Source organism: Lygodium microphyllum, chromosome 8, assembly GCF_053477565.2.
Source record: "Lygodium microphyllum isolate KBCC chromosome 8, Lygodium_microphyllum_v1.1.10, whole genome shotgun sequence".
NCBI lineage: Eukaryota > Viridiplantae > Streptophyta > Polypodiopsida > Schizaeales > Lygodiaceae > Lygodium > Lygodium microphyllum.
Window position 1 is genome coordinate 37,954,708 of NC_141142.1, and position 18,008 is coordinate 37,972,715.

Sequence of the window (18,008 nt, forward strand, 5' to 3'; positions counted from 1 at the left end):
ATAGAGATATGGAAAGAGAGAGAGGGAGAGGGGGAAGGAGAGAGAGAGATGGAAGGAGAGGGAGAGATATGGTAAAAGAGAAAGGGATATCCTTTCATCCCTTTCTATCCATCTCTCATTTCCCTTCTCTATCTTTATCTCCCTCTCTATCTTGGAGAGGGAGGGAGACAAAGACAGAGAGGGAGGGAGAGAGAAGAAAGAGAGAGAGAGAGAGAGGAAGGGAGAGGGGAGAAAGAAGATTAAGAGGGAGGGAGGGAGGGAGGGAGAGGGAGGGAGGGAGAGAGATAGCAAGAGGGAGTGAGAGAGAGAGAGAGAGGGTAAGATAGAGAGATGGAAATAACCTGAGGAGGTGAGTCATAAATGGATGTATCATGTGGGTTCAACATAAGGGATTTTTAAAATACAATTTTTACACATTTTTCACATACATAAGGGTCCCACATAAAGGGGTTACTTATGGATTGAATACAAAAGGGTCATGTTTTATTAAGGGACAATTCATAGATAAGGACATTTGTAAATAGGCCTTGAATGCACATGATAGAGAGAATATATATATATATATATATAGTGAAATACTCAATGAAAAAAAGAAAGGGAGAAAGATAAAGAGGGAGACACTCAGAGGAGAAAGGAGGGAGACTAGGACAAAGAGATTGAAAGAGAGGGAGGGAGATTAAGAGAGAGATGGAAAGAAAGAAAGGGAGAAAGGAGCAGATTAAGAGAAAGATATGGGAAGAGAGAAAGAGAGGGAGAGAGGGGGATGGAAGGAGAGAGAGAAAGAGATAGAGATGGAGAGTGAGGGTAAGAGAGAGAGGGAGGCAAGGAGAGATCTCCTCTTTCCCTTTCTCTTTTACCCTCTCTCTCCATCTCTCTCTTTTCTTTCCAATCAATGATTCATTTGTAGACAACCATAGCAAGTATCAATGGGGGAAGCAATTGCAAGTGCTCACATATAAGCAAGTGAGTTAGGTTGCTTCTATACTATCTTATATGTTGCTTGCGAGATATGCTTATGATAGAACGTAGCCTATACATGTACCTATGTATATGCATGTATCTTTGTATACACTATGCTTATCCTATGTATATGCATATGATGTGCTTGTGCATATCCTAAATAGCCTAGCCTATGCATGGCCTATGCCTTCGCACATAGTGTTGCATGTGTATATATATGCACATAGCATGTGCATTGTCTACCCTGTCATTGAGAGAGAATGGAACTCTTGACTATAAGTGCATGTTCTCTTTATTCTTTCTCTCTAGTGTACCTTGTTTCTGCTTCTTGCAATTTGTTCTTCTTTTGGTTAAGGTTGTGTATAACAAAAAAGAAAGCATTCCTAAATGTTAAATGCTAAATCATTGAATACATCCATAAGTGTGTCTCTATTGTAATTTAGGTAGGCTTATAGACCTTGTTATAATGATACATAAAGAGAGTCGAGCAAAAGTGTCTCACATCATGCAAATATCTTTTCTTAGTGTACTAGTGGCAAAAGTGTATTGATACTCCCATCAAAACCTTGATTGTACATGCATGTGATTCGAGTGTGTGATGATGAGTATTGCTACTTTCTTCCTTTAGTGCTGCATTCTATATTCATAACCACTCCTGAAAGTGTGCTACTACGACCACCTATGAAGAAGAAATGCCATGTGATCATGGGGTGGGACACATCATAGTTTATTGGAGTCTACAAGAACTTGTTGTCATTGACCCTCTCTTGACCCGATATTTGAGATAGAATATGTTAACAACAACAACACTATTCAAGATCTATAATAGCTGAGCTGAAAAATTAAGAATTTACTCGTATACATGCATACACTGGTATTATTAATAGTAAAGCAAAACTTGAACCTTGATACTCTAGGAAACTGTTCAAAACGTCATAAACTCTTTGTTCCAACCTTGAGCTCAGGGTTAGGCTATAAAATTTAAGGCGACCTTTCACTCATGGGTCTATCGTGCACCGAAACTTGAGGCTACGTAGCGTATGTCCAAGGAAAGTTCTAAGATGAGAAGGTTGACGGCGCAGTTGACGTTGCCAACCAGAGTTTCTGAATAGAAACCTGCTAGACGTCCGTGAAAAGGTCTCTTTGTCTGTACTATGTAGGTGCTACGTGGACACAGGGTGACGGACGCGTCTGCGACGATGGAAGCATCCGAGGGCGTGACACGGGGAGATGCCGTGTTGCGGATGTTACCCTGGATGACGCAGCTTTGAACATTGCTATAAAATAAAACGTTGCTAATCATTGCCGGACCGAGACGCAGACAGAAACACCAACGAGACACAGAGAGAGAGAGAGAGAGACAGGAGAGGAGAGGGACACGCATTTGATATCCGCTGCCTACGGTCACAATTCACAACTTCCCAACTGCCGCCCTAATTTGTGCATCGAATAGCAATATGATATCCATGGATCGACTTTTTTACGGACGGAGGCGAGCCCTGCTCGTGCTGTTCGTTGCCCTCGTTCTTGCAGCTTTTCTTCTCGCCGACAGTCGCAGAAACCTGTACGTGGTTGCCAGCTTTGATGGTCACGACAAGAACAACAAGAAAGGTCATGATTGGGGTCGTGGTGACCGTGGTAATGATAACGGGGTTGGTGACTCTGACGATTGTGGCGACGACGGTGACTCTGATGATATCGCCAAGGCAAAGTCGACGCCTTAATGCCATCAAAGGGTGGGAATCTGTCTAATTTCCTATTCTATTCAATCTATCCCATCCATTCGGCACTCACTGATTCATATATTTTCGTCTTTCTTCTCAGCTTCATTATTACTGAATTCTTTCTGTTTAGGTTAACCTTGTCTCTTCTTAGCTAATATTTGCCTTAACCCTGCCTGTTCTTAGCTTAGTTATTATTACGTTTTCTCAGCGTTGTAATTACTCAACACTCATTCGTTGCGACGTTTGTATTCCATGCAGGGTAATCGGAGCCACAAGTCGTAGTTCTTGATGACCTGGTCAGGTGTCGTGAGCACGCGTTAAAATAAAACGTAATACAGAGGCTGAATAGAAGACATGTAGTTAGTAGTATTGAACAGCGCCTCTCATCATAGACATTCGGCTGCGGCTGGTTTTGTTGTATATAGCTCCATGCAACTTTTCAACGTTGCTAGCACATAAAACATAATACCAGACGTTACCACAATCGTCTTTTCCTTATAAGCAAACGAGAATTTTTGGGCCATCGCATGAGTACTCATCTTTGGTTGCCTCAATTACGTTGCTCGGAATTTTCTTCAACTGTTGGTGGTCCTTCTTTACTGGAATTGTTGCTATTCAGCTTTATATGGGTATTCTCTTTCTTTAAAAAAATAATTTTTTAAAAAGAAAACCCCATCCTATATATATGTTATTATTGATTTTATGTGCCTTTCGCTGGAAGATTGGAAAGTGAGATAATTCGGGGTCTTTCTTGATTACGTTACGATCACGCTAATCCTCCCCAAAATCCCAAATCGAGTTTAATCCAATCGATTCTGGCTTTAATTACCCGTAAGAGATGGATCCCTCGAGTTAGTTTAGTTTTTACATAGATGACGTGCATCTATCTATAATTACATAGATGACGTGCATCTATCTATACTACACGATATACGTTACCATATAGTAGGCAAGACAACACGTGGGAGTGTGCTTGGTTAGTGAAGGTACGTAGATCCAATATTCAAAGCCCAGCAATATATACGCACCGATTCTCGTTGTTAGTCGCCTCCAGGATTGATGCAAGGAACTTTTCTCTTTCTGTCCTTTTATTTCATTCTAAGAATGTTGCTTTGTGAACTTTTCTTCTAATGTCTTAGTTGTAGCAAAGAATTTCTTTACCTTATGAACATTTTCTACTATTGAGACTTTTCATGTGTTAGAAATTTGTCACCTTGGTTTCCTTGAGCCTTGGTGAAATGATATTACTAGTAGCTATCAACATCACCATACATTTTTACTATTGAGTCTTTTCATATGCTAGAAACTTGTCACGTTTTTTTCCTTGAGCCTTGCTGAAATGATATTACTAGTAGCCATCAATGTTGAAATACATTTTGTAGCCTCTTTGTTTGAGGCAATTACTATATTAATGTGTATGCAAAAAAAATAAATAGCTTCAATTTATGTGAGAACTTAAGAATTAATTATGTAAGGAGGAAGGTGGTGGTTTTAGGAATGTTCATCTTTACTATAAGATATCTATCAATGGCCCCAAGAACGTTTGATCTTTACTAAGACATCTCTAGTTATGTGACGAATGTGGTCCATGGGTCCTCTTTAATCCAACTATTTGATAAAAAATCTACTATTAATGTTGCTATAAACATGTATGTATATATATATGAGAGGTCATGGCCTCAATAATGTTGATCTTCACTATGGGTGCTCTATAATACACATTCTCTAAATATGTTAGAAATGTGGTGGCCTCAAGAAAATTCAATCTTTTGATGGCCATCAATGTTGAGAGTTGTAATTCGGAAATAGATTGATACATAACCTGAGAAACTAACGTCATGTCAATCACAATTAGAATCAGCTCATCCATGTGGAGTACAAACTAAATTGATATAGAAGATATAGCAGATGTAAGGATCATAATATTTTAGAATATTTTTAGTCAAATGATAAGTATTTAGTAATCAAAATCATTCTCAATGAGATCCACGCTTTCCAAATATCTACTTCAATGTCTATATCAATATCTAATCCTACAAATTTATTGATGCTACTAGTAATATTGTTGCTATGCTCATCATGATTATTCTCTAAACATTGTAGTAGAATTACTCTCTTTTGTGATGCCATTTTTAAAAATAAGTGTTTATCTCTATATTTCAATTGACATACTAGGAAAACATCATATTCATAAATAAATTTTAAAAATGAGGATTATTTTAAAAAATAATATTGTCTTTATTATCTTGGCAATACCTTCTTGTATAGTTATTTTAGAATGCCTTTAAAGGTACACCTTATAAACTACATTCCATTCCTAGATGCATGCATGATGATAGATTGATCTATGTCTCCAAAATATCTAAAATACAACCATTTGGACCTAAGAATATGTCGAATTTTCCAAAACCAAAAGGCCTTTATAGACCTATTATGTTTTGTTGACCATAGTCTTGATTCCATCAACATGCTTCCACTTCCTTGTTATGGCAAGCTAGATAAACATATGTCTTGCATTAGATTCCATGATGACGGCTTTAATTGTACCTTTTGTGTGCTCTATTAATGAACCACTATGATCATATTGAAGAACTTCTTAAATCCAAAGTGAAGTCTGTGGTTTATCTTAGAGTGGTATGTACATGCACAAGAGAAAATATCAGGATACAATAATCTATTAAATGTATTTCATTTTTATTACTGAACACTCTAACAAGTAAAGAAAATGATAATCCCACATAAATTACCCAACAATGGTCATTCAGAAATGCATTCGGCACTATACCATGTTGATTATCGTTATGTAGCTTAAGAAAATGAATTGGTTTATTACTTCCTTGAAATATATAACCTCTTAATTCAATGTATCAAATTGATATGAAAGGTTTACTTATTAGAATGTCAATTGATGTAATACACCAACTTCAGTTGCAAGATTAACCAACTTTATTTACACATTGATGGACTACTTTTAATTGGTGCAAAAAATCGTTACATAATGCACATGACTATTTGTGTAGGATCAACTTCTTTTATATAGAAGTATGGACAACATACATGGTAACTTGATATCCTACAACCAAATACTATGATAATGTATTGGAAGCACTTTAAATGCATCAAGTTGATGTCAAAAGTTCTATGATTTATGAGGCAACTTGATTCATTTCATCAAGTCACTACAAAAAAAACAATAGTCTATGTAGCTTGATATACTCCATCACATTGGAGCCAATATTTTATGATTTACAAGAAACTGCATGCTCTACATCAAATTAGTATAGAGAACATATAATACTCTTGGTAGCTCAATGCATTGCATGAAGTGGATGCTAAAACTTGTGTAATACGTAAGGCAACTTGATGCATTGCATGAAGTTAGTATGAAAAGAACACATTAATCTATGTAGCTTGTTGAAGGATATCAAGCTGATGCAAAAACTTGTATATTTACAAGGCAACTTGATGCACTACATCAAATTAGTACAAAAAACATAAAATTCTAGCTAGCTTGATGCAATGCACAAGTTGCCATTAAAATTTGTTTCCTTTATAAGGAAACTTGATGCACTAGATTAAATTTGTAAGAAATCTATTAATATTTTTATGCATCTTAAGATGCAGCATATCAAGTTACCAAAACACGATGCATAACTTTCAAGTAAATCTGATGTAGAAGGTCACATTGGTATGATAAATATAATATTAACTATGAAAGTTGATGTCCTAAAGTCAAAATATGTAAAAACTACATGGAAACTTAATGCATCACATCAAGTTTACCATAAAGTCATGTTTAGTAGACTAGAACAACCACAATACAAACCCACGTTAGGCTTGAAACATTAATTATTTTAAGGAATAAGAACTTTAGCAATTTACGATTTTCTGATCATAGTTAGGTTGGGGTGCTACTGGCGTTAAGATCATCTGTCATAAGAGCAATTAACATGATGTGAATCTTTTGTATAACTTGCATATGTTTTCATATAGTTAAATAGAAGAAAATTAATTTAGAATAATTTTACAACATGACTCTAATATGAGGAGAATTATTATTCTTTATAATAGCTAACTAGTTAAGTAATTGGATCTCATTGTCACTTGTATGTATAAATCAAATATTAGCATCATATTCTCACTATGATAATGTTGCAAGAGCTTCATGTTAAGATGGTTTTCCCTTAGATGATATCTTAGAAACCATTTACCAAGTTTTTTAAAAAAATAACCAACAACTAAATCTATGACTTCTGTTTTGGGGACTATAAATTATTATTTTGTCTCTAGGATGATATCTTAGAAACCATTTACGAGTTTTTTAAAAAAAATTAACTAACAACTAAATCTATGACTTTGGTTTTGGGAGCTATAAATTATTCTTTCATCTTTAGTACGAATTTTCTCTTCATTTAGAAACCACATTATATTGTATAATATACGGTTTGTGTATATAACAAACTAATAGGCTATAAACACCATTCAAATTTTGAGTCTCTTTGACAAGGAGTTCGAAAAGAGAGCCTTCATTGGACTTGGAGAAGACTAAAAGTCTCTAGTACTTTTTGAAGGAAGCCTTTCTTCATCTTCCTTGGTTATGATTAGTTTACTCCATTAACACCTTGTAGCTTGAATCTTTATCACACAAGGAGTCAATAGAACCCCTCTTTGTTGCCTCTGTAGTTGCAATCTCTTAGAGCCCTTCAAGACAAATTTGTGTTGTCTACACTAGAACTTCATGTTCAATGTGTAATCTGTTTAGACAACTATAGTCATGTTTTTGTTTCCTTGAGGAGCACCACTAATCACTAAGGATTAAGGAGTGATAATGCCTCTCTTCTTTACCTCTCCTTTACTTAAGAAAGCAAGTTTGGTGAACCTTCTTACATGGTCTATCTTGGACAACAACAAGTGGCATTCATAACTCCTAATTACTTGCAAGATTGATGAGGCAAATGATATTGATACTATTCTAAGCCATGACAAGTTTCCATTGGTCACAATGAAGACTCATTATCTTCCATTGAAGAAACATTGAGCTTCTTATACTATAATAACTAGGACAACCATGGATTCTTAACCAAAGCTCTTTCAAACTAGAGGGATTTTTCTTCTTTTGATTCCATGATCACCTTTCCATAGCCATACTTTAAATTGGAAGCAACCAAATTGAAGGTTTAAAGCCAGATTCAAGACTTTTTGAAGCTCAATATATCATCAAGGATGCATGAGTGCTTGGTCATAAAGCTTTATTATAGTGATTTAGCATCAATATTGGATTGTATCTGCAAGGTTTGGGGTCTATTGGAAAATAAGAAGTCATTATGGACCGCATTTTGATGATGTTTCTATTCTATATTGACTTCCTTTGAGAGAGAGAATGGATTATAAATGCTATTTTTAAAGCAGAAAAGAGCCTAGGGAGTTCATAAAAGACCAAAGTCTCATACAAAATGAAACACTTGCAAATCAATGAGCTAGAGTTTTTCTAGATGGAGTTCAATGCAAGGAAGCCAACCCAAGGCTTAGTTCATTGATTAGAGTCCATTTTCCCCCCATATCCCCACAAGGTTTCACATTAGGAAGCATCTACATGATCTAAGAGTCGGAAAGTGCATCAGGGCAACCAAATTTATAGATTTTGATACCACAAAGCTAGTCATCTAGAGCGATCTCAATTCCAAGTGCATTTGCCCCTCCGAAATTGAAAAAACCACTTGGCTCCTCATGTGAACATGCAAAAAATGATCTAGTTTTCTTAAAAAGTTAAATCTTAAGCTTGGCTAGTGTAGATCAAAAGACATCATTCTACAAAATGTAGCCATGGGGGGAGGAAAGGGGCATCATTTCTTTCGGGACCCCTTCCATGGTTAAAAAAATGATTTTTTGAACCTCCAATCAATGAGGAAATCCTCTTGGTTGTAATATCCATCCATTTCTCTCCCTTCATCACTGCAGAGACGATTGAAAATGATGCATGAAATAGCAAGATCTCATTTTAGTATTTCTCTCTCCTCTTTCCTCTCTCCTCTTGTGGACCATTCTTATGGATCAATGTAAAAGAGAAGGGATGAGCTAAGATGGACATTTTTTATCAAACGATGAAATAACACTGGAAAGAGACATGAATCAAAGTTGGATGAATCATTACTGGCCATGGAAGAGCGCCAATGGGCCTCCAACATAAAAGAATATGCATCATAATGAGCAATTTCATGAGAAAAAGGTAGATCTTAACATTTTATTATGAATTCTTGTTTGAAATGATTAGTAATTCTTACATTTGATTTTTTATCCTATGTTTGATCAGTCATGTTGAAAGAATCATGAAAAATTAGTCATATAATAATTGTATGCAAAACATACAAAACTCGAGACTAGGCGATTTTAGAGAAAATATGCAATTTTTGGTATGCGTCTATCGTTCCCATGGAATGAATTTTTTTTTCTGAGAGTAATTAGTCTACATCTAGATATTAGCAATTATTTTCATTTTTTTGTAAATAAATAGAAAAATTTAAAGAGAATTTGAAAATTTTAGGTTTTTCACATCATAAAAATGAGAAAAAATAAGATTGATATTTGTGGATGTATGATGAAGCTGAAGCGTGAAGTTTAGCCTCATTTCAAGCCCATTTCTTTGTTCGAGTGAGTTTTTATCACTTTTAATAAAGAAAAAAACATAAGAAACCATGCTCATACTTGTCAATGCATGCAAAATTGGAGAGAAACCGTGAAGTCACTTTTCGCGGAGTCATTGAGCTAGGGCAACTACAGAAACAATGGTAAAAATTGGAGAGAAATAGATGCCTTATGTTGCTTTGGTGGATCATGGTTCAGAGATTAATCTCATAGTTCGTGGAGTTTATGAAAGTAATAGATGGCCTATGAATGCAGAGCATGGGTGGCATATGAGAGCCACAAAAAATACTCAGGTGATTTGTATGCTGCCTGTCCCAGTGTCAGAATTTCTATTGGAGATGTTGAGGAGGATTTCCATTTCTTTGTGCAGGATTCATGCTCTTACGCCATAATCCTAAGATAGACATTGATCACAGAGATGCGCATGGAGATGAAAGTAATGGATAATGGATCTGCTTATACACGGATTCACAGTAAAAATGGTATGAGAGCAGTCTAGTTTATGACTGTGTGTGTAAATCATGCTAGAAATAGGGATACTCTTCGAGATGCACCTCTACCTACTGTGAGGGATTTGGGTTTCCGTTAGGTACCGCTGTCCCACGAGACAACAGTGGTACAAAGCAGAGGATATTGGAGTTCTCGCCTCTTGGCAATAGTGTTTTCTCCTCCAATTTTGTTGGAATTTCAGCAAATAGTTTGATGAGTTATCAAAAGATTTCTAATTTTCCTAGAGCTGCGAGACAGTACATATATAGAAAGGAGAAAAATTTTAAAATACAGGTATTTTAGAGGATGATGAGCATATAGATGGGATGTATGATAGTATGGTTTGTGCAGATACGATAACAGAGATGGAAAATATGCTCAAAACTGATATGCAGAGTTATCACAGTAATGTATCAGTGCAGTCCTTGGATATGTTTCATGAAATTTCAGATTTTGTGTCATAGATAGAGTTAAAGGCTCAGGTGACTTAGCAAAAAGTGTTGAGTGCTGAAGAAATTTAGCAAACAGAGTTTCCGCCTACAGAGATACAGAGGGTTGAAAACTTTCAGCCAATAGTGTTTACTACTGAAATATTTCAGCATCCAGAATTTAGGGTTGTTCTTATGCAGTCCATAGCGTAGAGAGCTAAGGATATTCAACCAACCAGAGTGCAGAATTCTTGATTTACAACAAGATTTGAGTAATGCAGAGGATTATAATGAGGCCAGGGGTGACACAAAATACAAGACTGTGGATAAAAAGGTGAAGCTTGTAGCTGGACCGCTTCCACCTGACAGTGATCAGCAAATAGAGAGGGCTGCCAAGCAGCCAATTTTGAGGAATCCAAAGCATATAGGTCATAAATTTTCAGCAGAGACTCTTGCTGAATTAAAAATTGGAAATGGTGATTTCTTGCTACCCTCAGTAAGCAGTGCTTTCAGGATATGTTTGAGCGACATGGACGAGGTTTTGTTTTTTTCTCGCATGAGATTGGATGTGTGAATCCAGATGTTGTTGCCCCTATGGTGATCTTTACTATTCCTCATATTCCATGGAACCTCCGACCTATTCTAGTGCCTAGGGCACACCTGCCAAAGTTAATTGACTTGTTGAATGAGAAAATCATGATGGGAATCCTAGAGCCATCATCTGCACCATACTCAAATAGGTGGTTTACGGTTCCAAAGAAGAATGGTACTCTCCGATTTATACAGGACATGCAACCAGTAAACAGAGTTACTATCAGGAATGTTGGTATAGGTCCAGTTGTGGATGAGTTTGCAGAAGCATTTGCTGGACGTGCCATCTATTCTTTAGGTGATTTGTATTCGGGATATGATCAGTTTCAGTTGGCTTTGGAAAGCAGGGACATGACCACTATGAGAACTCCTATTGGGCTTGTCAAGATGTGTACCTTGCCTCAAGGTGCCACTAATTCTATTGCGCATATGATGAATGCCATGCATAAGGTTCTTTTGTGAGTACGTACCTCAACTTACCATGCCTTTCTTCGATGATGTGCCCATTAAGGGGTATGCAGAAGAAGAGAAGAATGAGAATCTAAATGAGCAGGGATGCAGATACTTTGTGGCTGATCATATTGCAACTTGTGAAAAGATTTTGGCCAGGTTAGAAGAAGTGAATTTAACACTATCGGGACAAAAATATGTTTTTGGAGTAACTAAGGTTGTCATTGTTGGACATATGTGTGGGTATTATGGCAGGAAACCTTCACTTGAGAAGGTGGATGCTATAGGAAAGATTACGAAGTATTGTTCTACCACTTCAGAGGTATGGAGATTCATTGGAGCCTGTGCGTTTTACATGATTTGGATACCCCATTTTGCACGCATAGCAGATTGTTTATATGAGCTTCTTTGAAAGGGGCAGAAATTTTATTGGGATGAGAGCCACACTAGAGCCATGCGGAAATTGAAGAAGTTATTGTAGATTGCTCCTACTCTCAGGAAAGTGGATTATAATTGCGGAAGGCCTATTGTATTGACAGTTGACATTAGTCCAATTGGCATAGGTTGGGCTGTGGGTCAAGATAATGCAGATGGAAATAGGTATGATATTCAGTTTGGGGCGAAAGTCCTAAATGAGAGACAAACGAGATATCCGCAAATCAAGAGGGAATTACTGGGAATTGTTACGACTCTCAAATGTGACAAGGAGTACTTTATTGGAGCCTCACTTGTGGTAGAGACAGTTTCCTTGCCATTGATAGGTATGATTACGAGTTGCTCTACTTTGAATATAGCTATGCTGAGATGGATTGCATACATCAAGTCATTAAATCCAGAATTTAAACACATAGGAAGGAAGGATAATCCAGTGGTGGATATGCTGTCTAGAGCCAGATATGATGATGAGGAGACATTACTTGCAAAAGAGAATGATGTAGAAATTTGAGCCGCTATGGTTGATCGTGTTTGCCATGTCTATGATATTGTGGCTTTCATAGAAGAACTCTATGTTGGAGATTGGTTGCAGATTGGCAAGTACCTTAGTACACTAAGCAAAAGAGATGAATGGACAGATGAAGAGTTCAAGAAGATAATAAGAAAAGACTATGGTTATTTTCTCAAGGACGGATTTTTTTGGAAGCACCCAAAGAAAAGAGGAGGATTACCCTTGGGGGTTATCTGCGATAAAGAGACCCAGTTAACAGGTGATGAGAGAGTTTCATGAGAGTCCTTGGGCTGATCATAGAGGAGTGTGGGCTACTTATGGGAAAATCAAGGAAAAATATTGATGGAAAGGCATGTACAAAGATGTTTCTCACTTTGTAGAGACTATCAAATGTATTCCGTAGTGCGTCATTATAAGTGGGTAGTTGACTTGGTTACTATGCCGATGGGTCTATGGGAGATGAGATATATTGTATTGGCTAGAGAGGATCTTACCAATCATGTTGAGGGCAGACCTTTGAGAACGAAGACCACTAGTACAATGTGTAAGTTCTTATTGGAATAAAATTTCTGTAGGTATGGCTGTGTTGGAATAAATTTTCTGCAGCAGGTATGGTTGCACAAGTGATGAAGCTAGGGAAATTTTCTCTCAACTCGGAATCAAGTTGAATCTAACCACAACATACAATCTAGAGGGAAATGGGAAGAGTGAAAGAGGGCATCCGCTGATAGTGAAAGCATTAGCCAAAGCATGCAAAGGATGGATTGGAGAATGGCCGAGACTTCTACCATTTGCTTTGTGGGCTGATTGTACGACTCACAGTGTTACCACATGATATATACCCGCAGAGTTGATGTATGGTCAGAAACCGGTTATGCCAAATGAGACTTGTGCTTTGACTTGGTCAATTTTACCTTGGCAGGAGGATTTGATGAGAGAGGAGCTTTAGCTCTTTGGGTCTGACAATTGGAGAGAAGACCAAAAAATAGTCAGCTAGCTATTGACAGGTTGAATGGTGCTAGACTAAGAAATAAGGACAAGTTTGACAGCAGGCATCGCTTGCGGCCTAGAGCAATGGAATAGGGAGACTGGGTATTAGTCTTTGATAGCAGCCTTGAAAATCAGCATAGTGTACTTCGGAAGATGGTGAAAAGATGGTTTGGGCCGTACATAGTCAGACATGTCTTTGACAATGCAACATATGAGCTGACAGAATTGGATGGGACAGTGCTTAGAGTGCCCATTACAAGAAAAATAATCAAGATTTTCAAGAAAAGAGATGATGAGGATTATGCATTGGAAGAATTTGCAAGAGAAAAGCAACGAGATGAAACTCCAATAGAAGAGACAGATGATATGATAGATAAGCTTGCTAATATACCAAAAATAGTCCATGAAGAGATTGATCTGTTCCTAGATCTTGACGACAATGATCATGGGTAGTTGGCCCATCCGGAGGATGCGCAAGATCAAAGGGGGTGGATGTCGTACTACTGCGCATCTGAGGTGTGGAATCCACCAAAAACTTGTGTGTGTAAAATTGTTACTTTGTACATACTTAGTCGTTGTGTTTGCATTTTGTTCTACGTGGGAAGTATAGTAGAGAGAGGGGTCTTCTGCTACCTTTCCTTTCAACTGGGGTTGCACCTAATAGATTCTCCTTCAACAATGGTGGGCATGCAATGTCTTCTATGGCTTTTCTTGGCTTTCAATTCCCAGGAAAAAGGAAGGAACGATCACTGCGTCGATGAATTCAAATGCATGGAGTGCCTCACCAGGTCAGCCATATGGAAGGTTGTGTGCTGCTTCTCTCTACTAGGCCTAGTGCCAGCTGTTCTAGGTGGACAAGGATTGGAACTTACAAGATTTCATTACTATGATGATGGCTTTCAGTACAAACATATACTTTCTCAAACACTTGTGGAGTATGCTTCTGTGGTCTATGTCAATGATTTGGATTCTCTCATTTCCTGGAACTGCTCTAGGTGTGATGGCTACACCAAGGGTTTCAGATTGGTGGAGCTAATAGTTGATGTTCAACACTGTCTACAGGCTTATGTCGGGCTTGCTGAAGGCTTGAATGCAATTGTGATTGCATTCCATGGAACGCAAAAGAATAGTATTCAAAACTGGATGGAAGATCTGTATTTTAAGCAGCTTGATTTGAATTATCCAGGAGTTACAGGTGCAATGGTACATCATCGATTTTATACAGCCTACCATAATACCACCCTTCGTACAAGAGTAGTTGGTGCAGTTATGTCTATACTTGATGAAGTGGAAGGATTGGACATTACGGTTACAGGAAATTCTATGGAGGAGTGCACTGCAAGCTTCTGATCATTACGGACTGCAACTCCAGGAGGGCTATTGCTCAAGCATTGCCTAGAGGAGTTGCTAATAGCTGGGCATTAACATGGATGTTATGTTTAGCATCATCATATTCCAATAAGTGGGAAGTCAACGCAGAAATAATACTTAAGCTGTTTTGGAAAGTGTGTCGTGCCATCTTTGTTGCTATCCTAAGCAACAGCAACTACTGTCAGTTGCCAACTAAACACACTCGTGTAATTGTTGGAATTTTCATCTTTATCTTCATCAGAACTATTAAGACCTTAATATTTTCTACGGCTGAGGAGAATATGTTGTTTCGGTTCAAATCTATTCTGTTCAAACTGTAATTACCGCCGAATTGGTCTACCCAGGATAGCTATTGTGGGAGGAGACCGCTTTTCTAGGGGAAAAGGAGGCGTGTTGTAGGCCTGGGGGGGACAGACATCAGGGGAGCTGGAAGAAAAAGCAACGATAGCTATGGCAACTCTCTCTGTCTGTCCCCGGAGACAGCTTTTATGGAGGCCCTATTGTACCAGGGAAAAGGCAGCCGCACGCGAAAGAAAAATCAGATCCCTGGTTGTGATTCTTGGTGTTTCATCTTAAACCTATGAAATTCACCCAGTAAATTGTTCTATAGTGTTTATTATGTGGGGCTCACTTGCAAGCTAGCTACAGTGATTCGAAGAGGAAGAGATGCAAATAGCATTGGAAAGAGAGAATCAAGAGGAAGAAGAGAAGATACTACTCTGATTCAGACTCTGAAAGCTCTGATTCAGATGACAATTCAGATAGTAGCTCAGATTATGAGATATCGTCATCAGAAGTGAGCTCCTCAAGTGAAGATTATCGTAGACAGCGGAAGAGAAAGTACTCTAGAAGGGCAAGAAGAAAGCAATTGAAGAGGAGGAGGACATTGAAGATTCGGATGATGATGATGAGGACCCCAACACAACCATCATGTTGCAAGTTGTTAAGAAAGATGATTGAAAGAGAAGAGGCAATAGCTTTTGCCACTGGACTCACTGTGACAGCATTATTTCGACGCCGTGAGGGAGCAGCCATAGCCTTTCCCAAAGCCACATACAAGCCTCTAACAGCAATAGCTAACCTCACCATCATTTCATGATTCAAGGTATTTGCAAAAACATCTATAATCATATTCTTGAAAGTAGTTTGAAGTTGGATCATTTCGTTGGAGGTGCTCTTGTTGACATGTATGCTAGATGTGAGAGCCTAGAGAACGGACAAGTTGTCCTGCATAGCCTGATCTTGCTTGATTAATCTTCTATCTCGGAATTTCTCAAGAACATTTGTGGTTGCGACTTTGCTTTTGAAAACCCTTCAACACCGTAAAGATCTTCTTCTTCTTCTTCTTTAGCTTCACCCTTTCTCAACCTCCCTCGCTCTCTCTCTCTCCAAAATGAAGCAGGGCCTTTGACTAATCACATCTCTCTCTCTCTCCCTCTCAATCATCATCATCATCATCTTCTTCTCTTCTTCTCCTTCTCTCTCTCTCCCTCTTCTTCTTCTTCTCTTCTTCTCCTCTCCCTCTCCCTTCCTCTTCTTCTTTTCTTCCTTTCCTTCTCTCTCTCCCTTCTCTCTCTTCTCTCCCTCTCTCTCTCCCCCTCTCCCTTAGTGCTGATCACAGGGGGGGTTGATGACCACCAGGGGGGGACGTGATGATGACCAGGGGGAAGGGGCTACGGACTAACGTCGAGGAGGAGGGGGGGTTGTCTGCTGCCAATGGCGAGGGGGGGGGAAGGCGTTGTCCACACGGAGGGGGGGCTATCCCAGATGATGAGGGGGGAGGGCTCTTATAAGGTGGGGGGAGGTGGTAAGGGAGGGAGACAGTGCCATCCTCCATCTGGGGGGATTGCATGCCCCCTTCTCCCCCTTTACTCACACACTTTCTCTCTCTCCCCGCCATGCAAATGGCAGGGGGAGAGAGAGGGAGAAAAAAATTGGAAAAAAAGGGGGGGGTTCTTATGGGGGGAGGCACAGGGGGGGATGGGAATATTACATGGAGCAAGAATTTTCAAATTAGTCCAAAAAAACTTGATTTAAGATAACTAAGAGGGAACTTCAAATATATAATAGTGAGAAGTCTTTAGCAATAATGCTAGTCTATATAAAATCCCTATTCAAATCTATCAATAGTAGCACTATTATTCTTCACGTATTAGTCTGACAACAATATATAGGTTTCTTCTCCTAGCTTTTTCCTTGCTTTTTACACCATACTACACAATTAATCTCCTGTAATAATATGTTTTTTTCTTGCTACCTTTTCCATGATCTACTCGATCTAGAGGTGCCAAAAATTTACATTGCAAAAAGTGGGACTGTTATTGCTTGACATCCATAATTTTGTGTTGCTACAAATTATGTCTCTAGTCATTAAAAAGTATACCTTTCTGTTCTATAAAGGCATATGGCACTTCTCTCTCAACTAAGGGATGTGAAACTAACTTAGTCTTCATGATAAATACTCACTCAATATATGTATTCAACATATGAATAGACAGTGCAATCCAAATGTGTATAACTTGAATATTATCATTAATGATCTTCCATCACTTTTTCATTCACTTGATTTTCATCAACATGGCAATGCAAACTTTGCAACTTTTAATATGATCTTTTCAATGACCATGGTAGCTTTGAAGTGTATCACAATCATTGTCATAAACCATTACAACCCTTAAATACATTATATTGATCCACACATAGCACTTTTTGTTACAACTATATATATCATCTCTCACTTGACTTGGGTCTCATCTATATATACTAACTCTACATCAATATGATTCATTCTTTTGGGAGCATGTCTTGTGTATCTCTATCGTACTCTCTCTCTCTCTCAACATGGTATCAGAGCTATGGATGCGTAACATCAACAAGGAAGATAAGTTGTTTCATTGTTTATACTTGATTGAATTCTTTGCACAAGTGATGATTTGATACATGAACTTGTTCAAAATAGAAGTATTAGTTAATTTTGTCTTTAAAAACAAAGCTAGGTCTGGGTGCTCTCGAATCCTATCAAAACCGCTTGTCAATCGGAGTTCTGGATCAAAAGTTATGACAGTTCAGGATTCAAGACAACAATTCTGCTCGAATCTACGATTCTTTATTTAAAACTATAATTCTAATTACGGTTCATTAATCCCCAATTACAGTTCGTAAATCGATTGTCTTCATTAATGATGTTGATTACGACAAGCAAACATCTTGCTATTTTTAGCGATGTTTTATTCTCATTCACGTTCTTTGTTCGACCGAAATTGCACTTTTTTTTTATACACGTCATCTCGTCTTGCACATTACGTCTCTCTATTTTGGGCTTTCTTTTTAGTCACTCAATACTTTTCGTCGTTCTTACGTGCATCTCCCTATTTTGATTGTCACGCGTCTCAACTACGCTCGTCTTGTTCATAGTTT

At 38.1% G+C, this 18,008-nt stretch overlaps 1 protein-coding gene across 1 annotated transcript; it reads left to right on the plus strand.

The window, feature by feature from the left end:
• The first annotated feature begins 13,991 nt into the window (after positions 1–13,991).
• LOC148032169 (uncharacterized) lies at positions 13,992–14,570 on the plus strand. The gene has a single exon (XM_087683886.1). It carries the CDS (start codon positions 13,992–13,994, stop codon positions 14,568–14,570), a length of 579 nt encoding a protein of 192 aa, XP_087540012.1.
• The last annotated feature ends 3,438 nt before the right edge of the window (positions 14,571–18,008 follow it).